Here is a 22,788-nt window from a genome sequence, read left to right on the forward strand (position 1 = left end):
CAGCTAGGAAGTTAAAATATTACTTGAACAAGTGGCTCTCAAACTTAACAGTGGCCTGAAATTGGCCCCTTTACATTATTTGAAAAGCATGCTAAAACCTGCCCTTTAGGTCAAACGAACCTTTATTCACATCCCATTTCCCAATAAGGGTCTTCAATACATTCGAGAGATAAGAGCACTTAAAATGTTGTTTTACTGATCTGCTAAGTGCTAAGAAAAAAAAATATTCTTCATAGCAAATGACATAATATTCTAATATACAGCTATGTAAATTCCTAATCTTCAAGAATGTTCCTGAACAGAACCAAAAATACCAGATGAGCAGTCCTGCACTTTTACAGCATGCATCTCTGAATGCAAGAATCTAGTCCCGAGACAAATAATTACTAATTACTTTTTTACTAAAATTGCACCTAATCCAGGACAATTATATTAGGCACTTTATGAAGCCTAACATATAGATGCTATCTACCACAAAGTGAGAGCCATCAATCTTTCAGAAAAGTCAAAAAGGTAGTACAGCAGATGGCAGCTAACACAAGCACAGTTATGATAAAAAAAGGCAGACGTCAATCAAATGGTGAACTAGAAATATTCTCTGCTGCATGTAGAGACAAATGCATTTTCATTAATAACACACAGGATTGTTCACATGGCACAGCATGTGATGACGGAAGTCTGCATGATTAATTTGTCAGTCCTGTTAGAAAGAGAGCTGCATAATTGTTCGTTAGCTGCAACGTAAGTTAGATTTAAACCAAAACAAAAACCAACTTGTAAGATGCAATTCCTGCTGAATTCTTTGCTTGCACACCCACAAGCAGTGAGCTGGGCTCTAAAGCATCCAAACTAATTTTTACAAAGATTCTACTTACCTCTGATGTTTCACTTCCATTTTCATTTTTTGTTTTGGTGTTCGGTCCCCATGGCGTATTACAGCTATAACACATCTAAGCTCCATCCTGCAATTCCAAGAGTTACATTTCACAGTTCTATATATAAGGGTCTTGTATTTAGTACTAAAACCACCATGAATCAAGACAACTGACAAAGTCATAGTTACATGACATAATTACAGAAATGATGGAAGAATATGCAAGAATATAAGGTTAACTGAAAATGATGTATAAAATATAAATACTGATTTTAAGACTTGGGTAACTATGGAAATATCTATTTTAAGTAGTTTTCAAAACAACAATTTGAGGTTCATTAAATGAGAAAGCATGTTTATTAGAAGCACATATTAAGCTGGTGTTGGAACAATGATTAGCAGTGAAGGAAGCTATGCATAAGAGACACTACACTTGAAAATCTGCTGTTCTATACTCAGCTTGACTAAGGGTCAGAAACTGACTGCTGGCATAGCAATTGTGATTCCTTTCTTGTTCTCACCACACAAAATAAGCGTTCATAGGCCAAAGTGGGAACACCTTGTGAAGAGAAAAAAAATTCACACAAGTTACATTAGCAGTTTGCACAATCCAGATAGATCAACTATTTTCTTACATTGTTCCAGAGGTGGTTGGCACAATAGGAATGTCTTCAGCTTCCAAAGGAATTGACCATGGTATCTGAAACTGGGGAGCAAGTTCTCTCATTATGATATTTCTAAAGAAAGGGTTAAAAAAGAAAAAAAACAAGCCTAAGTTTAAAGCACAGCTTATACAACACATACAAACTTCAAGCCAAATAGATAATACAGACATGCGTTTTTATCAATGTGCTTTTAGAGTACTAGCAGTCACAAGTCTCTAAATTTATATTTTTCTTCTAACTGTATAATAAAAACCTACTTAAACAAGAATTTAAAGCTACTACAACTGCTGAAGAGACAACATTAGCCTAATGGCCTTGGATTTGTAAGAAACCTTTTTTTGAATTCCCGTTCCTAAAATAGCTCCTTGGATCTGATTCAGTCTTGTTCATTTAAATATTCAGACACTTGACTCCACTGTGTAAGTAAAGTCCCTAGTAATCAGTAAGCCAGAGAGTAACTGGTATCTTTAGTGGCAATTACACAAACATTTCTGTGTTAGAACTGGAAAAATAGGTACGATAACTCCAAAACTGCTTCCATTTACAGAAGGTTGTTAAATCTTGCTAATGTTCTGTTTTCCAAGTATTTCATCAAAATATACTGAACCTCAGATTAGTATATGTATAAGAAGCAGTAAAACGGAGAAAAAAAAAAGTAACTCTCAAAGTAGCGCAAGGCAAAAATCACTAAAGGGCTCAAAAAATTCTGCTGTTACTTAAAACTGCAATGTATAAAACATAACAAAATACAAGTGTAAAGAAGAAAAAAAAAAGATAACTTTTTCAGAGAATTCAGTAGCTACAACTGCAATAAAGAAAAATCAAAATGAGTATGAGAATTATAACTAATCCAAAAAGGGGCATAAAACAACAGGAGTACCGTTGTTATATTTAGGATTTGAGCTTAGCTCTTCCTCCACTTAGCAAGATCCCAGAGCATTTGATAATACAGACAGTCAGCTGTATCTCATCAGTATAATCTTACTGTAAAACCAGTTTAACTGGTCAAAATAGAATCAGCCTATTTTGGGGGCAAGGTTTCATTGGCATAGAGGTCACTAACCAATTCTGTATGATCCCTTGTTACACCTTTTTTTCCTTCCAGTAGCAGAGAGAAGATGGTATGACAGAAGACACCTTGATACTATATCCATTTGGATTTACCAATATGAAATTCACAAATATAGAAGTACACACCAGCTTCAGATCAAGGACAATGTACATTAATTTGGCCACATATTAAACAGCAGCAAGCACAACCATCCAGTGGTGCTTCTCAACCTGGGGGGAGGGGAGGGGTGGGTGGGAGAAAATTCTTAAAGCTCTGTTTCAGGAATTAATCGAGCTTTCAAATACTTACTCAGTTAGCTTTATGTGTTCACAAAACACTCAGATATTTCAGATGATTTTAGGAATAATAAATTTATTTAGGATTTATATTTTTAATATTTTAAATTTTAATTCCTTATTTTACGCAATATTTCATTTTAAAGAACTAATTCAGAAATAAGGAGTAAGTACATTACATATACATATTATATAATATACATGCAAGTTAATAGTACATTAAGTACAATCACACATATATAGCAGAGTTAAAAGACAAAACTCAAATAAATCAGTAAAATCTTACCCCAGTATCTTAGCACAATCATCATAGTATTTCATAGAGTTTTTCACAAAACTGAAGCCATTCACATCACAGACGTAGGACTGTCCATTAGCACGCAGCAAATCAAAGCCACAAACTGTTTGCTGGTTTTAAGAATAAAGTTTAAGTCATTGATCACCTCCTTTAGAACTTCTTATTCTAAATAAACTTTGTATTTTAATATTGTATTAATCTGAAAACATAGCGAAATATGACAGATTTTATACTTGGTATCTTTTGCCAGTTCCATGTTAGGTTTGCTCATGCCATGCAGACATCTTCGTATTTTTAACTCTATCCCCAACTTGGTTTTTCCACTGCTACATATCCCTACCAATATCGGTATTAAAAGCCAAGCCTGCATGTGCCTAAACTTAACCTTCGAGACAGCGTAAGCAATGATAGGCCTACAAATTCTGCATCTGACAGCTGTTTCCCCCTACACATGTGGGTCACAGGCAGAAAACGACAAAATACTGATAAAAACATTTTTGTCCAAATTTAAATTTGAGAGGATGATTTTGACATTGACATAATATTGACACAGTTAGGACAAAATATGCCATTTCAGCAGATTACTTTTTCAGATCTCAAAGCTGACTTTGCCAGGTAACAGAGATTCACACCCTTCAGGCTCGAATGCCATCATAGTCACAAACAGGTAATGAGACACAGAGAAAGACAGCCTTTTAATAAGACATGTGAAAGGAGGACAAGAGATTGAATGAAGTTTTGAACAAAGGAATCTTAAAACTATATAAAAATCAAAACTATCAAACACTTCAAATAAGCACCTGGTCATGTCAGTACCAAATCAACATTTAACTGGGCCCAATGTAAATACTAGGTAACAAAAGTTACAAAAATTTAACTACTGAAATTGTGTTTTGCTAACTGAGAAAACATTAACAAAATGTGTGAACATATGAACAGAACACACTGTGGGTTAGCAAAGCACAATAGCAACATGTGAATTCAGGAAACTTAAGCAACATAAGCAGCCCACCCAGAACTTTTTAATGCATTAAAGTAAGAATTCTTCTAGATAAAAAAAAGAAGATGTGGAAGTTCAACTTTTCACCTTCCCAGGAGTTCTGCAGCAACTATCACTACTGACTGTGCACTCAAACCCTATGGAAGTTTTATGCAATAAACAATTCATTAACACTAAATGTTTGATCAGATAGGAAAGTAATGAGCTTACTTTAAAGGCAAGGCATACTTTCCAAGCAATTAACTTCTCTCTTGCATTCAGGATGACTGGATACCTCACTTCTTTTCCTTCACTATCACGTTCTACCTTGCCATCCAGAGCTGGAGACTTCCGGGCTTCAGCATGAGCATAATCTGGACCTACTGTGTACACCTTTATTGAAAAGCAGGAGCTCTTGGTTCAGTGTATTTCAATCACTTTACATACACACATACATTTTGCCAAATTTACCTCAAATGTGGTAATGACTTCAAACGAAACTAGCTGCTTTCATTGTTGAAAAGGTCACTCTGAAGTACCTTTTCCTCATTTATTCACTCATTTATCATAAATACCTCATTTATCTCATCATTTATTGACAAATTGGGATAAAGCAAGGGTAAACAGCTGGAGCACAGGTAAAGAAAAATAATAATTATAGAACTTGATTACTAAAACTGAATTTCTTAATTATGATGGTACAGAGATACAGAATAATATTTCCTCTCATCTGCAGAACTTGAGAACAGGTTAATCTGAGAATGATTTCAGTTTACAGTTTGATTATGGAAATCTGGCTTCAGGACTAAGTAATTTTCTTAATTAAAAAAGATTTTCATATTTTAGACAGGACAAAATAAATAAATACAAAGATGAGCCCAGTTTAAGCATTACAAGACAGGCTTAGGGCAACAACACAAGAGGGAGGTGGAGCTGCTGGAGCAAGTAGAGAGGAGGCCATGAAGGTGCTGTGAGGGCTGGAGCAGCTCTGCTCTGGAGACAGGCTGAGAGAGCTGGGCTGGTTCAGCCTGGGGAAGAGAAGGCTCCTTAAGGGGAGACCTTAGAGCAACTCCCAGTGCCTAAAGGGGTGACGAAATCTGAAGAGGGTCTTTTGGCAGGGCCCGCAGGGACAGAACAAGGGGAGTGGCTTTAACCTGACAGAGGTGAGACTGAGATGAGATGTTCAGCAGAAGTTCTTCCCTGTGTGGGTGGTGAGTCGCTGGCACAGGTTGCCCAGAGAAGCTGTGGCTGCCCATTCCCTGGCAGTGTTCAAGGCCAGGCTGGACAGGCTTGGAGCAACCTGGTCTAGCGGAACGTGCCCCTGCCTGTGTCACTGGATGAGCTTTAAGGTCCCTTCTAGCCCAAACCATTCAATGATTCTGTGACTCTGTGTTTACACAGGAAAGTATATGCTGCTCAAAGAACTTAATACAATACAAAAAAAGAGAAACAATGTGTTGGGTAATAAGCCTCTACCCCTTGACTCTAACAACATAAGCAAAGTACAAGTACTGTGTTTAGTTAGAGTAAAAATTCTGTTCTTTACTTATGATCTGTACCAAAACTTCATTAGAAGTAATCCCTGACACAAAGCTATAATTTTATCTTTAAAACTGACAAGCTCTTGGAGGACTCAATTGTTCTAAATATAAGTAAGAACACAGAGATGTCATACCTTCACATCAGTGCCATCTGTAGGCATGAATTCCTCATAAATATAGGAGCCTGTTTTTCTCACACTGCTTTCAGGGGAATAAACACTGCTTCTGCTGCCAATCTGAAATGAATATTTTTTCTATTAATAAACTCACAGGCTTCTGCCTAAGAAACTTTAAAACTTCTTAAAATAACACATTTGTACTGAGAATACACTTCCTGTAACAAATGAAGCAAATAGGCTTTGCTAGCTCCCAAATGATTTTTGTAAAATTCTAAAAGTGCACTGATAGTGCACAGGCTTTTTACCTATAAGAATCTGCAGTGGCTGACAATCTGCTGCAAGGAACAAGGGTCTACATGTTTCCTTGACATAAGTCTGATCCACCACTGCTTCCACAAGCAGGACATGCCAAAACAGGTACCAGGTAACACATGGATAGGTTAGAACTACTCTGCAATTATGTTAGACATTACAACTTTTTAATAGTTTAGTACAATAATCTCACTTTTCGAAAGAGCCTCTGGCTTCCACCTCCAGCAGATGTTGGATAATAAATGTAAACATTGTGGTCCTCAGCACTAACAGGCTTTTCTACAAAAGGCTTTTGGAAAATCTCTCCATTCACTTCCACATGATCTTCTCCTTCAATCAAGTTACATTCTGAAGAAACAGTGCAAACAACACAGTTTATACTGATAGAATGAAATGATTAAGACTTGGGTTAATTTTGTAGGTTGAAATAAAGAGACTGTATTACATTTTTCCTTCCTTGATTTGTTACTGACTGCACAAAGTGGTGACTGTGTGCTGAATATGTCTGCAGTACCATGCCTATATTATGTTCCAGCATTTCTTTTGATTTCCTCAGTGTCAGACAGGAAATCATCTTTTAATGATGATTAAGCATAAGCTTGCATGGGTAGTATGCTTTTTCAACATGTTTTGAAGACAGGAGGTAGGGCTGTTTGTCTCTTTCTTCAGTGCCTTTCTCTGAAACATCAGGGAGATGGCAGATGGACAGTGAACATGGTGCAATGCCAGATGCAACAGTACTTTTAGTATGTTGAGAACCATCTCCGACTGTCTTGATGGATGCATCTTGCACAGAGGATTCAGTCCTCTGGAATTAGGGGTCAGGAGTCTCTTCATTACTGGTTGGCTAGAAGTAGCAACTTTCATTTGACTTTTGTAGCATAAACGAGTCCCTTTCCCCCCAGATTATGCAGACATTTTAACATAAAATCCCCACCTCTTATGAACTATACCACAGTAATACTTCTATTTAATTTTTCTTAATTTTGTGTCTTGACCTGTCATAATCTTCTATTGTTGATACAAATGTTCAGTTTAGTAGAAAAAGACATTAAGTTTCTTTTCAGGTACAGAAAAAACTAATTAACATTTATATTCAGTGTATCATCTGCAGATCTGTCTCGACTAGGTTTCCCTGGTGTACAAGGGAAACAACAAACATGGTTGCTTGTACTTAGAAGGGAAAATATTCAATAGCCTAACTTGCTTCTGTCAATATTCCTTTCCTGAGTAAAATTACTAATTATTGTGGGTAATGCTACTCTCTTTGGTGACATATTAGAGTCTTAGTTTGGGTTTGGAGGCCCTAATATTCTAGCTGTTCTATGATGGCTATAGGAGGACTGTGACCGCAGGCTTTGGAGTCATGATTTTTAGATGCACACTTGTATTACCTGTGGCTGGAATGGAGTTAATTTTCTTCACAGCAGCTGGTCTGGTGCTATGTTTTGAATTTGTGTCCAAAACAGTCTTCATGTTTCGTTATTGCTGAACACTGCTTATACAGCCTCAAAGCCTTTTCTGTTTCACATACGGCCTCCAAAGCCAGATATAGGGCTAATCCACAATACTTTAAATGCTAGAGAAGCAAGCAACCTCTGCACAAATGAATTAACTGTGTAGCAGGTGAAATTTAGCTCTCCAGTGGAAACAAGAAAGTGCTAATTGTTGATATTTTAGTCATAATTTTTTACCTTGGGGATTGTTTGGATCACGGTTCAGAACTGCATAGCGAGGAAGTAAAATGCCTTCAGCTTTAAGAATACCATAAACTTCTCTCCTGTAAGAAAAGAACAAAGTTTGCACAGTAATACAAATCCTGCCAGTGTTTGTATTTTACAGCCCATGAGTAAGGGAGGAGAAAAATACATAATTTTTTTTTTTCTAATCACACAGAGTAAGTTTACACACATAATACCCATATGAATATAAAGCTTTAAGGGTCACTGACACAGCTGTACCTCTGCAGTGATCTCATCAATACCAATAAAAGTGTAATTTGCTATGCCAGTCCTCTCCAGTCTCCCACTACAACAGCAATTTACACAAAATAATTATCTTGTTAAAGGAGGTTATGAACGTGGAAGGGACAGCAGCTGAAGGCATCCAAAACAGTCTGCTCACTGTTCGGAAGGCTCCAATGTTTATGTATTTCGCTTGCTATTGTTTTGTTAATATTTACTATGCATGACTGCAGCTCCAAAAAGAAAATTCACTTTGAATAAGTACATGATCTTTGCATATGAAGACCTTCTATTAAGTATCCACTTAACAGAAAAAAAACCTGTAGTGAGTTACAAGAATTCTACAATTATAGGAGGTTGTACAGTTGCTACACATATTTTAAAAGTTGACACCTTATTTGCTAAGCTCTAGACATATGTATCACCAAATTCCTACCTTGATAAATCTACAGACTTATCAGTATAAAAGCGGGAAAAGAAAAAACACATATAAATACATATCCCAGGAAACTATGCATACATTAATGAAGGGTAACATCCACTGTAATTCTATTTAGACTACTGCACTATACACTGTAACTGTTGCGATGCAATAACAACAGATTTGTACAGTCTCCAACTTAAAAGTAGTATGCTGCAAGTAATTAGTGTTACTTACCTGTCTTGTATGTGATACTGCATATTCAAGTCATTGATTATGAATGGATTCCTGAGTTTTGCATAGGCAACTGCTTTGTCCAGTGGAAATCCTAAAATATTTATTATGACAAATAAATTAAAACTAAAACACACAACAACACTAAGAAGGTTGGAAACTTCATATCCAAGCTTTTTTTTCTTTTTTTTTAGAGTACAACCAGAGATAGGGCTTAAGTGGGAGGATGTTCCCTTAGCTATAGACGTAAGACATAACATCAACTTAAGAAAATCATGAGACTACAGCCTAATTTCAGCAGAGGCTGCCAAACTAGTGGTCCTGTCTCCAAGTCCTTCCTCCTCTCTCCACATGTCCTCAATTTCACAGGGCCAAAACTTAGGCTTTTATTGCCTCTGCCTAGAAGTACAGCTTTTAGCTTTAGCCAACAAAGACGTGTTACGTCTTTGCTTTACAGCCCAGACCCACAAAACCTCCTAGATATTAGCAGAGATGCATGAACAAGTGGCCAGAGACCCAGCACTCCTACTGAGAAAGTAGCGTGCCTTCACAGTTATTGGACCAAGTAAGTATTAGACCACCGTTTCCACTGGCTCCGCAAATACTTACCAATGGAATCACTATTTTAAATACCACATCAGACATGACTGTCTCAAGCAATGAAAACAGTACAATTTTAAAAGTTTGTATTTTAAAAGTAAATGGTATTATATTAAAAAAAAAATTAATCACTTCCTAACAAAATCCAAAAAACCACAAGACAAAAAAAATACCCTCAAAGTGGTTAAAGTATTTAGATGTCAAAAGAAATTATGGTATCATTAGCAGATTTACCTTTAGAATGAAAAGAAATGAGACAGTCGCATAAAGGCCACTTTTCTACTGGCTCATTCAAAATAACATCTTCTTCAAATATTACCACAGTTATGTATTTAAACATGGAGAGGCGTTCAAGAATTTCTTTCATTGGTTTGGACTTGGACTTTTTAGCCATTGAACATATCCCGACTGCGATTTGTCTTTCCGGTGGCTGAAGGCATTGGGAAGGAAAGCAATTATTATTTTTAAGTTTTCTCAGAACACAACAGGGTTTAGGAGCACAGTACTAGCTATGATAGTTTCTGTTAAAATTCATGCACTACCTTCAATTTAATGTTTAATTGGGTAAATTGCTGGCATGTAATAAAATGCAGCATGACAGCATGCCACAGTGCATTCTTATGAAAAATACCTCAAGAAACTGTTCAATTGCTCTACACTACTTTTTGTGAGTACTGCATCAGGAAAAAAAATACACAGGATCAACATCTAAGTCAGAAACGTCAAATCTGAATACTTTCGGCTTATTCTGAAATTATCCAGCAATTCATTTTTAACCTATTTTTCTATATCTACTTAGTAGCCACAAGACTTCTCATCTTCTTACATAGTATTACAAGTAAGATATGAAAAACCTAGTAAACCAGAGAACACTATTCTAGATTTAAGCTATTTTTTGCATAGATAGTTTCACTTTTCTTTTGTACAGTCTATATTTTCTTTCCTGTAGTAAGCCTTGAAAAAATTTTTTTCCTCTCAGTGGTATCTGTTAGTGCAACACCAAGAAACAAACCCACCACCCAACAATCCTTTATTTCATGGTAGCGTTCTTTTAAACAGAAAATGCTAATTTTGCATTATTCCTCTGCACTTCCAAGTTACTTTTAATCATGAAGTGTTTACCAACACTCGCCTGCATTTAATTTTTTTAGTCATGCCTGCCATCAGTAAAACTTTAATGACTATTCCCTAAAGTGAAATGCTATAGACTAAAAGAAAAGCAAAACACATCTACAAAAATCACATGACAACTCATGCATAACTAAAAATTGGTAAGCATACTGCTAAAATACAATTCAGAACAGTCTGCAAGGATAAGAAACTAAGGCATAAGTTAATTTAGCATGCACTTTCTATACGCCAGGACGGAACAGAAATGAAAATACATCAGATCTTAATGAAAACAACAGCAAGTTGATATAAGAAATGTTGAGTTTGTTTAAACAGAAACATCAAAAGTTAACTTTTTTGGCAGTTGACAACACACACAAAAGAAAAAATTTTGATCATTTTTTGCTACTAATTATCCAAATAAATAAAATTAAAGCTTATGCCATCAAGTTTATTTGCAGAATCCAAATCAAATCTGCAAAGCTGGCATGCCCTGAAACTCTGTATTAAGGTCAAGCACATCTACTTACTTTTCAAATGTGCTGCATATCCAAACATAACTTACAGATTATTATCTGAATATGAACAATTTTCCAATTTAGAACACCTTAGACTTTTGTGATTTAATGCCATTTCAAAGTAAAATAATGCTAGACAACACACAGAACAGTAGACACATGCTCCAACAGTACATACAGAGTCATACTCTTCCTCCTCTTCTTCGCCATGGTCATAGAACTGTTCATAATCTGACGATCTGCCTGAATCCAGTAATCCTTCTCCATCTTCTCCACCCACGAAGAATCTAGGAGAATCATTCTCTGTTGCATGAACAGACATGGTTAAAAGATCTAGAGAGATCTATGTAGAAACCGCAGCCACTTTGGCAGTGGAGATACTACTGGGCATGTTTCCCACTGACTCGGGAATACAAAAATTCCCTGCTCTTTGATGTTGCTTGTGCAGCTTCGCCACTGTGATGTTGTCTGCCAGATACCATTTAACTGTTATCATCTGCTCATTATTGGTTTGAGTTGCTGCTCCAAGAAACCAACAACAGGCTACTGCTTCCCTGAGACGACAGAACTTTTTAACCTAAATATTAAAAAAAGAAAGAAAAACCACACTTAGCAAAGGCACATAAAAATTAAAACCTTCTCATTCAGAAAGTGTTTGTACATTTACATACCTCTGAGCAAAGCATCATAAGCAAAACTGTGCGTATTACACAGTCTACACTTTTACATTATGCTTAGAGCAGGGGGAATAATTTCAAGTATTTTCGAACTACTGATGCAGAGTTTTTAGAAATAGACAATATAGCTCATGAAAGTCTCTCAAATGCATTTTTTTCCCCTTACTTAAAAGAGTCAAGTGAAAGTGAAGAGTATATCTCTTATGCAAAACCCAACAAAACCCTTCTCTGATATATGTGATATTTAGCTCACCATCTCAGTCATCAGCTATTTTTCCCCCAAAAGTTTCTTATCAAACGGCAATGGCAATCAGACACAAATGTTAATGAAAACTATAAAGCCTCCATTAGGACTATTCTTATATGGAAACCTCTTCTTTCAAAAACTGAGTGAATCCTCAGTGTGAAAGCAGAATGTGTCAGCTTAATGTTTGCATGTTTACTTCCACCAAAGCATTGCTTTATTTTCACACTGAAAACCTAATATTTACAGAGATATGCACTGGCACTGCATTCTGTCAAAAGTACTTCTAAGCACTACTGTACCAGTGAAACATATTGTACCCTTTCAACCAATTATTTGACCAAGTAACATTTATACAGAAACAGAGACTCAGAGCTCAGTCTTCTGTTGCTTTAACCAGGTAACTGCTCTTGGTGTAAGTTGTGCATGGCTCCATACCTTTAATTATAATACATTATTGCTACTCAGAAAATTAATGACCAGTTACTTGTTCAGAAGTTCATTTGATCGAATGCTTTAGGTTGCTTATTAGTCAGATCATTACATAAGTGCTACTCAACAATGATGTCTCAGCAGAATTAAATTTGTTTTTAAATGCCTGCCAAAATGACTTTGGCTGTTCTATGAACGAAGTGAAGCAATAATAAATTCCCAATGGTGATTAACCATTCAGCTTTCTGTGAAAGAGGACGGTAAACAGAACAAAAATTACCCAGAAAGAATCTGTCCTAAGTCAGAGAGCAATAAGCTAAGCGCGGGTAAACAACAGAACTGTTTCAGATCCAGAAACTAGAGGTGAGGTGCAGACAACAGACACATATGGATCCTGGAGTGTCAGCAGAAGATTAAAAAGATTCATTTCTTAAACATATTTGTTATGTATCTGCTTTCCTTCAATTCCACTAATGAAAAATTACTTTCCCTTAGAATATGAAAATGCAGCCACTTGTCCCTCAAGCACAAGAACAAAAAATGAAATTTCAAACATCTCATTCATTTTGCTCCCTTGAGAGTTAGAAATTCAGTATTAAGATAAATCAGTCTTGATTATGACAGGGTGAAGAAAGCGAGCTTTACACATCCTATTTCTAGCAAGCTTCAGAAGCGCAGAGGTGATATAAGGAAAGCAAGTGCCTGGAAAACATAGGGTTAAAACACTTTTAACTTAGGTCTAAGATAGAGAACAATGTTTGTGTTGTAAGTCTGTGGTGTGATAACAGAATTTAGTAGTCTTACTAACGTGAGTGACCGTCCTTCTAAAGAGTGAATTATTTCTTACCATACTTCTAATTATCAGTTAGTTTGGAGACAGTGACTCCCAAACATCTGCTAGCTTAGGATACTCCTTGTCTGCCCGTCCTGTTTTGCTTGCAATAAAATTTTGTACGAAGGTCACACTGTTCTAGATCTTTGCCAGCGATCAGAAACTTACAGATATGGCTGGTTTCAGCTAGTTTTGTGATTACTGGGGCATCCAACTGTGCCAAAGGTGAAAAGTACAAATTGAGGAAGACTGCTTACTTCATCTTGAAGACCCCTGCCCATGACCATCAGAGGGCAGTGCGCAAGTGCCAAAAGGGAGGAGACTTATGATAATGAGACCTAAACTAATTGTAATACCCTCGCAGCTCTCTCTGGAACCTAATGAATCTGCATGTTTGTGTGCAATAAATATCTGCTTGCTTAACCCCTTGGTGTGCAAGTTAGGAGGAACGATCCCCCTTGCACCCGGGCCCGTAATAAACATACCTGCTTTATAACTCTGAGTTGTAGAGTCTAATTTTGTGCTTCAAAGGTTACTGCCAACATACATTGGCAACTAATACAGAACTTTAAAATGGTACTAAAAAAAAAACCCAGCCAACAAATAGTAAAGCCTGAAAATGAAGTTTAAGAGTTGCTCTTGCATCAGCTTCCCCTCCCACTACCCAAATTCTGTAAATTGGAAACAAGTCTCTTAACAGTTTTTTAAAACCTAAGGCTTTTTCATAAAGAAGGAAGAGAACCACTTGAAACAGGTAAGCAGGAGGCCATGAAAACAGGTCTGTTAAGCGAGGTTTGTTAAGCTCTTTGCCCTACCTATTCCTGTAGTGCACTTTGTAGGAGAAGCAGCAGATGCGAAGCTTGTGTGCTATTAATGTCTACTTCTTTCGTGAGTATCTCTGGCACTACCTGAATCTCTCTAATCTCAAGTGATTAGTTCTCAAAGCAAGTAGAAACCACATAACTAAAGAGTGAAGAAAAAGCTCAACATATCTGTCTACAAATGACACAAAGATAGAACCTGACAAGCTTAATTCCCTAATAATCCTATCTGAAACCTAGTGGCTTTCTACCCTCCTAACTCAAGAATCTGGAGAGTGTTGGTGTTATTGGTGGCAAGCAGACCTGCCAAGTGGAGCTTCACTTGCAAAAATAGACCTCGAGTCACAGAGTCTTGGAGCTAACAGATTATTTTCTGTGAAATTACATTCACCCATCTGAAACTGGAAGAATTGCTAGATTGCAACTCTGTCCTGTTGTCACTGAGCCCTAGAGTTTACAGACAGTTTGTAAAAATAAGACCAAAGACACAGGATCATGACGGACACTGACAATTTCCGAGCCTGTACACTACGGCATGGACACACTGAACTGCATATAAATTAACATTCTGACTGCTGATGGTGACCAGATTATATTCCAGACAGCACATTCTGTAAGCTACTGTTGTAAGCAGAAATTTGAGTGAGGATATAATGAAATAATTTATTTTTTTGAATAAATGCTTTCAGAGATGGGAATTAAAATTCTTTCACAAAAAATTCTTTGGCTACTATAAAAACTGAGGCGTCCCCTTCTTTCTTGAAGTGTGTGAAATGAAGAGTCCAAGAAAAGAGACACAGAAAGAGAGATCTGACAGTGGCAGCAACTTGAGGAAACAACTTACACAAATCTCCTAAAATAATCTACAGTTATCTGACATCAAAAATGCAGTAAGACTATGTTTGAATAAAAATGTGGTTATCAACTTTTACAGCAAGGAGAAATAATGTACGGCAGAGCAAGAAGACACAGCTGCCTTCCTGACCCAGAAGTACTGTCAATGCTGATGGGATGCTAACACACTGTGCCCCATGCAGAATTCCACCTTGCTGCCCCTGCAGCTGGGAAGAGTCTTCCCAGTACTGTTTTTCTGTATTAAGAAGTGAGCATCAGCAACAATATACGGCAGAGATTACGTCAGATCATACTTGGTACATGAGCATAAGCCTCATCAGCCAGTGAAGATTAGAGGGTAATGTCTCAACCATGGAAGATTGCTATGTAAGCAAAGCAAACCCCGAATCTTGGTGTTGGAACATACACTGACCCATTTCCAAAGAGACAGCATCAAGAACATCTAGGCAACAGTCTCCTGCCATGCAATGACCTTCACAGGTTAAATTGATAAGGCTATGTTCCCTTCGGACCTCAGCTGTTACACAAGACTTCTGTTTTACAGCTTACACATGGAAAAAAAAACAAGCCTCTGCTAATTCTGAAAAATGCAATGTAACCAACAGTGTCAATTCTTAAAAGGACTTCCAACCAAATAATCTGTTCATTTGATCTGTCCTATAGCTTCCTATCCATGACTACCACATGCTACATACTGGAAAAAAAATGTTTCTTTAATTTTGCATTCTCCTTTTGAAATAAACTTATCTCAGTTTTTTCCTAACAAGTTAGACGGCCCTAAAATAGTGCCCTGCAAATGAAAAGTAAAAATCTTACATTTAACTGATATTATTATCACTTAGCAGTGGAAGGTATAAAAAATAACATTCTAAATATGTAAAATGACACATAGACAAACTTAACATTAACATACATGTAGGGCTGTATTCAGATAACAGATTTTGGTAGCCTGCTAAGCACTCCAAGCCCAGTGTTCCCTCCAGTGGCACACTAGAGACTGTTTTCCTAACACAAGATTTCTCCACTTTCACAAGTATATTCTGAAAAATTTCAACAAGAATATTCCAAAAGAATAAGCACAGACATAGTATTCACTAAGTGTTAATAGTTTTCCTGTCCCCATTCCACGTTTCAGCAGACCAGGAATACAGCCCTACCATTTCCTGTACCTAAGCAGCTCATAAAGATTAGCATTCCAGTAACTGTCAGCAGCAGATCAGCTTAACGTAGCAGCAGTAGTCTGAAGGGTTGTTTAAAAGAGACTCGAAGTTTTAACAGCCATGTTCTGAATACTAACCAAACCATACACATCTCCTGGATAAACAAAAGCATTTCACCAGATTTTCTTCTCTGTCACTACAGCTATCACGAAGAACAAGTACACACTGCCCCTACTGCACTCTAATGGAAACTAGTGGAACAAAAGTAGGCAAAAATTGCTTCCCATCTGTTATCACCAAAAAAAAAAAAAAAAACCCAAAAAAAACCCACCCAAAAAAACAAACAAACAAACAAAACCAACAAAAAACTCCCCACAAAAAAAAAAAAAAAAACAAACAAAAAACCAACAAACACAAATCCCAGCATCTCATACACTAAACAGCGATAAAATATTTCTAAATCTTGAACCACTCAGGAAAACAACTTCTGGAAATGCCATTGTAACAAAATAACTACAAAACACTTTGTGACATTTACATTAGGGAACAAACAGGTAACATACAATAAGTGTAAGTGCTGCCTTAATAGCGATTTTTCAGGTAGTCTCAATGAGATGACAAAGCTTTCAAGAACTTCCTGCTAGAACTGCCATAACAAACGTTTTCATTAACTGTACGTTTAACAGCAGAAATACTTGATTCACTTTGGCTGAAGCATTTTACCCATTTCAAAATTCCAGTTCTGCAACATTACTTGAAGTGTAACAAACCACCAAAGACAGCTAGCTTGCTAGGTTGCTGGTGGAGCAAGAAGTATGGGGAGGGGACAAGGGGGAAGCAGAGGGAAGACAGGAAGAAGAAAGAACCAGCAGAGACTGAGATCTGAGAGCTGATGGCAGTGGCAGTGACCCTGAGCACTTTCTGTGGATGTGTAACATCTTCCTACAGTGATTCAAAAAACTGATAATACTCCAGATTTAAATGGGAGACTGTAGAGCTACTAACAAGGCTCATGCTCAAGAAGAGCACTTCCTCGGGTATGACAAATGACCAGGAAGAGAAAGGAGACAGGAAAGGCAGAAAATGAAAGAAAGAAAGGATGTCAAAACACAGAAGCTGCTGAAGACAACACTGTGAGAAACTCATTCATGACTCGTTTATTCCTTATCTCACACAGCAAGACACATATCTCCAATTTACTTTAGTATTCAATGTCTACTGTGTCACATAGTCAGCAATAGAAAACATTTATATTTACATACAGATGCTGTTCTATCATACTTGCTGAGAGGTGGTGAGCAGCAGCTGTCAGCCCATGAGATGGACTATATCTAAAAAGAGATGTAGAGCAGCTTCTATAGCGAGAATATCCCTCAATCAAAAACAATATTTACAGTTTTAGCCTGATAATACTTTGTGCACATCAACAAAAACAAAACGAATGAAAAGAAACGGTAATCACAGCTAATATGAAGGGAAATGAAGGTTCTCAATAACTACAGCGATTTACAAGGTCCAGTGGTATAACAGGCTGATTAAGAAATATGATACCAAAAAAAGGCTTTGGCAGTTGTCATCTTAACACAAACTTCAGCAACAGCCTTGTGAAATTTATTGCTGCCTTCTGCAACGCAGCTCTGCTAAATAATAAGGCAAGGAACTGTGCAATGTACAGACGAACAGACACAGACTAAAAAAGGTAGGAATTGAAAAAGATAGAATTATACAGGCTGCAGCACAAAGCACTATACGAATTAAGTCACCTGCTACAATCTTGCATTAAACATAGAATCACAGAATCATGGAATAGTTAGGGTTGGAAAGGACCTTAAGAGCATCTAGTTCCAACTCCCCTGCCATGTGCAGGGACACCTCACACTAAACCATCTCCCTCAAGGCTTCTTCCAACCCGGCCTTGAACACGGCCAGGGATGGAGCATTCACAACCTCCCTGGGCAACCTATTCCAGTGCCTCACCACCCTAACAGGAAAGAATTTCCTCCTTATATCCAAGTTAAACTTCCCCTGTTTAAGTTTTAACCTGTTAACACTTGTCCTGTCACTACAGTCCCTAATGAAGGGTCCATCCCCAGCATCCCTACAGGCCCCCTTCAGATACTGGAAGGCTGCTATGACGTCTCCACGCAGCCTTCTCCTCTCCAGGCTGAACAGCCCCAACTTTCTCAGCCTATCTTCATACGGGAGGTGCTCCAGTCCCCTGATCATCCTCGTGGCCCTTCTCTGGATTTGTTCCAACAGTTCTACGTCCTTTTCATGTTGAGGACACCAGAACTGCACAGAGTACTCCAGGTGAGGTCTCACAAGCGCACAGTAGAGGAGCAGGATCACCTCCTTCGACCTGCTGGTCACGTTCCTTTTGATACAGCCCAGGATACGGTTGGCTTTCTGGGCTGCAAGCGCACACTGCCGGCTCATGTTCATTTTCTCATCAACCAGCACCCCCAAGTCCTTCTCCGCAGGGCTGCTCTGAATCTCTTCTTTGCCCAACCTGTAGCTGTGCCTGGAATTGCTTCAATCGAGGTGTAGGACCCTGCACTTGTCATGGTTAAACTTCATGAGGTTGGCATCAGCTCACCTCACGAGCGTGTCAAGGTCCCTCTGGATGGCATTCCTTCCCTCCAGCGTATCAACCGAGCCACACATTTTGGTGTCATTGGCAAACTTGCTGAGGGCACACTCAATCCCAATGTCCACGTCACTGACAAAGATGGTCAAGACTGGTACCAACAAGACAGGTCCCAAAACAGATCCCTGAGGGACACCACACGTTACTGGTCTCCAGCTGGACATTGAGCCATTGACCACAACTCTTTGTATGTGGCCATCCAGCCAATTCTTTATCCATCGAGTGGTCCATCCATCAAATTGATGTCTCTCCAATTTAGAGACAAGGATGTCGTGTGGGACAGTGTTGAACACTTTGCAAAAGTCCAGGTAGATGACATCAACTGCTCTACCCCTGTCCATCAGTTCAGTGTCCCCATCACAGAAGGCCACCAGATTGGTCAGGCAGGATTTCCCCTTGGTGAAGCCATGCTGGCTGTCACCAAGCACCTTGTTGATTTTCATGTGCCTTAGCATGCCTTCCAGGAGAATCTGCTCCAAGACTTCCAGGAACAGAGGTGAGACTGACTGGTCTGTAATTCCCCAGGTCATCCATTTTCCCCTTCTTGAAAAGGGGGTTTATATTTCCCTTTTTCCAGTCGTCGGGAATGTCACCTGACTGCCATGATTTCTCAAATATGATGGACAGTGGCTTACCAACTTCATTTGCCAGCTCCTTCAGGACTCACAGATGGATTTCATCAGGACCCACAGACGTGTGTACATTCAGGTTCTTAAGATGGTCTCGAACCAGACCGTCTCCTACAGTGGGCCCAGAGTCTTCCTTCTCAGAGCCCCTGTGTCTGCCTTCCAAGACTTGGGTGGTGCGGTCACAGCCTTTGCCAGTGAAGGCCGAGACAAAGAAGTCTTTAAGAACCTCAGCCTTCTCCAAATCCTGTGTAACTAGTTCTCCCGAGAGTTTCCAGAGGTGGCCTATGTTGACCCTAGTCTGATTTTTATTTGCTACGTACCTGTAGAATCCCTTCCTGTTACCCTTAACATCCCAAGCCAAGTTTAATTCTAACTGGGCCTCAACTTCCCTAACCTGGTGCCTAGCTTCCCAGACAACATACCAGTATTCTTCCCAGGCCACCTGTCGTTGCTTCCACCTCTTATAATCCTGTTTTTTTCCCTCAGTTTCCTCAGCAGCTCCTTCTCCATCCAACAAGGTCTCCTGGTCCTCCTGCTGCACTTCCTTCTAGTTGGGATGCAACACTCCTGAGCTTGGAGCAGGTGATCCTTGAATATCTACGAACAGTCTTGGATCCCCCTGCCCTCTACGGCTATATCCCATGGAACCTTACTAAGCAGATTCCTGAAGAGGCCAAAGTCTGCTCTCTTGAAGTCCATGGCAGTGAGCTTGCTGCACCCTCTTCTCACTGTCCTGAAGATCTCAAATTTGACCATCTTGTGATCGCTGCATCTAAGGCTGCCCTGGAGTGCCACATTTCCAACCATCCCTTTCCTATTGGTGAGTACGAAGTCAAGCATGGCACCTCTCCTTGTCAGCTCCTCTATTACTTGCAGAAGGAAACTGTCTTCCACACAATCGAGGAACCTCCCTGGATTGCTTGTGCCAGTCCGTACCATCATTCCAACAGATACCAGGGTGGTTGAAGTCCCCCATGAGGACAAGGGCCTGTGAGCGTGAGGCTTTTCCTATCTGTCTATAGTGCTTCATCCACAGATTCCTCTTGATCAGGCGGTCTGCAACAGATCCCCATAGTAATATCCCCCTTCACTGTTTTCCCTTTAACCCTGACCCATAAGCTCTCTGTTAACTGCTCACCAGCCCCCAGACAGAGCTCGATACTCTCCAGCCTATCCCTAACATAAATAGCAACTCCCCCTCCCCACCTGCTAGACCTGTCTTTTCTAAAGAGTCTGTAACCTTCCATTCCAACACTCCAGTCATAGGAACCATCCCACCATGATTCTGTGATGCCTGTTATATCATACCCCCGTAGACATGCACACATCTCTAATTCCTCGTTTGTTACTCATGCTACGGGCGTTTGTATAGAGGCACCTGAGCCAAGCTCCAAATGAAGCCAGCTCATTGGCTGGAGCAGCTGGAATATCTCTACATTGCTCCGAGCATTTATTATAGGTGCTGGCAACTGCCTGGGACTGCTGGGATGGAATGATGCCTCCCTCCCTCAACACATCTAGTTTAAAGCCTCCTTGACCAGTCTGGCAATCCTCCTACCAAAACTGTTCTTCCCCTTCTTTTATCACCAGCTCCACCAGCCCCAGTAGACCTGGCCTACTAACTTGGGTCCCGTGTTCAAGACACCCAAACCCCTGACTGTGACACCACCCTTTTAAACATTTATTAACCTGGCTAATCCTCCTAGCTTTTTTTAGGTCCTCCCCTGTATCCTGGAGAATTGATAAGAAGATGGTCTGAGCTCTAGTGCCCTTAACCACCTGTCCCAGGGCTCTGTAGTCCTTCTTTATGTTCCCTAGGCTACTACTATCTATATCCCTAGCACCCACATGTATCACTAGAAGTGAATAATAGCCCGTGGGACTTACTAGAGCAGGCAGCCTCTCTGCAACATCCCTTATCTGTGCCCCTGGTAGGCAACACACCTCCATTGAGACCGGGTCAGGCCAACATACGAGTGCTTCTGTCCCTTTCAAGGTAGAGTCCCCTACTACTACAACCCACTACTTTTTCCTGGCAGCACCAGTAGAGATCTTCTTTACCAGTGCACCAGACGGCTGTTTCTGGTGGGAGTGCGTTTCCTCCTTAGCCTCCTGCAGGACAGCAAAGCACTTCTCCGTGGGGACAACAGATTTAGGAGGAAGAACCTTGCTTTTAATTGTCCTTTTCCTCCTTTTTGTTGTTGTTGTTTGTTGTTTTTTTTTGTCACTAATTCCCAGCTTCCTGGGTTAACAACCTCCTCCTTTCCTCCATGAGCTACAGGGGAAGCTTGAGGACTCTGCACAGTTTGGGCAGGGAGCAAGCATTCCTGCTACCTCTCAGCTACCCTGACATCTTGCAGCCTGTTAATAGCTTCCTGCGGCTCAGCCACCTGCTGCAGGAGGACCTCCACCAGGGAACACCAAGTGCAGCCCTGCCCATTGTGCACCCCTGCCCCCACAAGACCAGTGCAGGCACTCTCTACACCCTGAGCTCTGCACTGCAGCCTCCCCTCTCATCTGTTCTGCCTGGGTGCCTACACTGGCCATCGCTGGGGCAGCCAGAGCAGAGCTCCCAGACCGGGCCCTGGTCATACGACTGCTCACCATCCCAACATCAAGCTCTAGATTTCATAATATGCTAACATCTTCCCCCATCATAAGTAACCTACACATTAATATAAGCTTTTTCAAAGTTTCTTTCTCATCCTGTAAGCATTTTCACAGGAATCCAGATTCAAGATTTAGTCTGCTCCCCCTCCCTCCACACCAGTCAATACAGGTAATCGGCAAAGCACCAGGGCAGACCACTGCACACTCCCCTCTCCACTGGCAGGTAGCATGGCACGGGCAAAAACTGGTAGGCACTCACACAGGGATTCAGTAAGTTAAAACAGTGCTGCTTCTCTTCTTGGGCCACTCAAAAGCAGCTGACTATCCACCCCAACCAGGAGACTGCCTCCCAGACTTTATTTACTGCTTTTACCCAGCCACTTGGTTGTGCCTACAAGCCAAGCACAGTTCTCACTGTCAGATGAGGAGCCATAATCTATGCTCAGTGGTAACTGTGAACCTACAAAGTTCTTTCTGTTTGCAGAAACACTGCAAATATTTTGTACAGTATTCCAAAAGCATTACCATGTGGTACTTCATGTATTACTCCACCAGAAAAATTACAGCAGTTCCCAATCCAGAACAGACTGCTCACCTTTCAGTTTCACTCTTCTGGGACTTGAAGAAGCATTCTGAGGAATGAAGAGGAGCTGTCCCTGTTAAGTAAGTGTGTGTATTGGATTTACATGGCAAGACTTTGGTAGCAAAGGGGCTGCAGGAGTGACCACTGCGAGAAGACACCAGAAGCTGCCCCCATGTCAGATGGAACCAGTTTCAGCCAGCTCCAAGATGGACCCGATGCTGCCCAAAACTGAAGTCATCAGCAGGACTGGTGGTGCCTTTGCGGTAACATATTTAAGACGGGTAAAAAACACCGCGCAGCAGCTGAGAAAGGGGAG

The 22,788-nt window shown here is 39.8% G+C and overlaps 1 protein-coding gene across 7 annotated transcripts in view; it reads right to left on the reverse strand.

Annotated features, from left to right (window-relative positions):
* Positions 1 to 22,788, reverse strand: part of PPIP5K2 (diphosphoinositol pentakisphosphate kinase 2) — a 56,019-nt gene that overhangs the window by 28,352 nt on the left and 4,879 nt on the right. For all 7 annotated transcript variants that reach the window (XR_009724884.1, XM_061349364.1, XM_061349363.1 and 4 more), the window contains exons 2-11: positions 11,161 to 11,559; positions 9,589 to 9,784; positions 8,758 to 8,848; positions 7,830 to 7,915; positions 6,329 to 6,483; positions 5,839 to 5,940; positions 4,395 to 4,556; positions 3,173 to 3,294; positions 1,510 to 1,611; positions 876 to 962 (exon numbers count right to left, since the gene is read on the reverse strand). Coding sequence is in view for 6 of the 7 variants with exons in the window: in XM_061349364.1 (XP_061205348.1) it covers positions 876 to 962; positions 1,510 to 1,611; positions 3,173 to 3,294; positions 4,395 to 4,556; positions 5,839 to 5,940; positions 6,329 to 6,483; positions 7,830 to 7,915; positions 8,758 to 8,848; positions 9,589 to 9,784; positions 11,161 to 11,304 (1,247 nt within the window). In the remaining variant the exon portion in view is untranslated. The remainder of the gene's footprint in view (positions 1 to 875; positions 963 to 1,509; positions 1,612 to 3,172; positions 3,295 to 4,394; positions 4,557 to 5,838; positions 5,941 to 6,328; positions 6,484 to 7,829; positions 7,916 to 8,757; positions 8,849 to 9,588; positions 9,785 to 11,160; positions 11,560 to 22,788) is intronic.

The sequence above is a fragment of the Neopsephotus bourkii genome, unplaced genomic scaffold (genome assembly GCF_033783945.1).
Source record: "Neopsephotus bourkii isolate Nb327-2 ecotype Australia unplaced genomic scaffold, CSIRO-AGI_Nbou_v1 NB_410, whole genome shotgun sequence".
Taxonomy (NCBI): Eukaryota; Metazoa; Chordata; class Aves; order Psittaciformes; family Psittacidae; genus Neopsephotus; species Neopsephotus bourkii.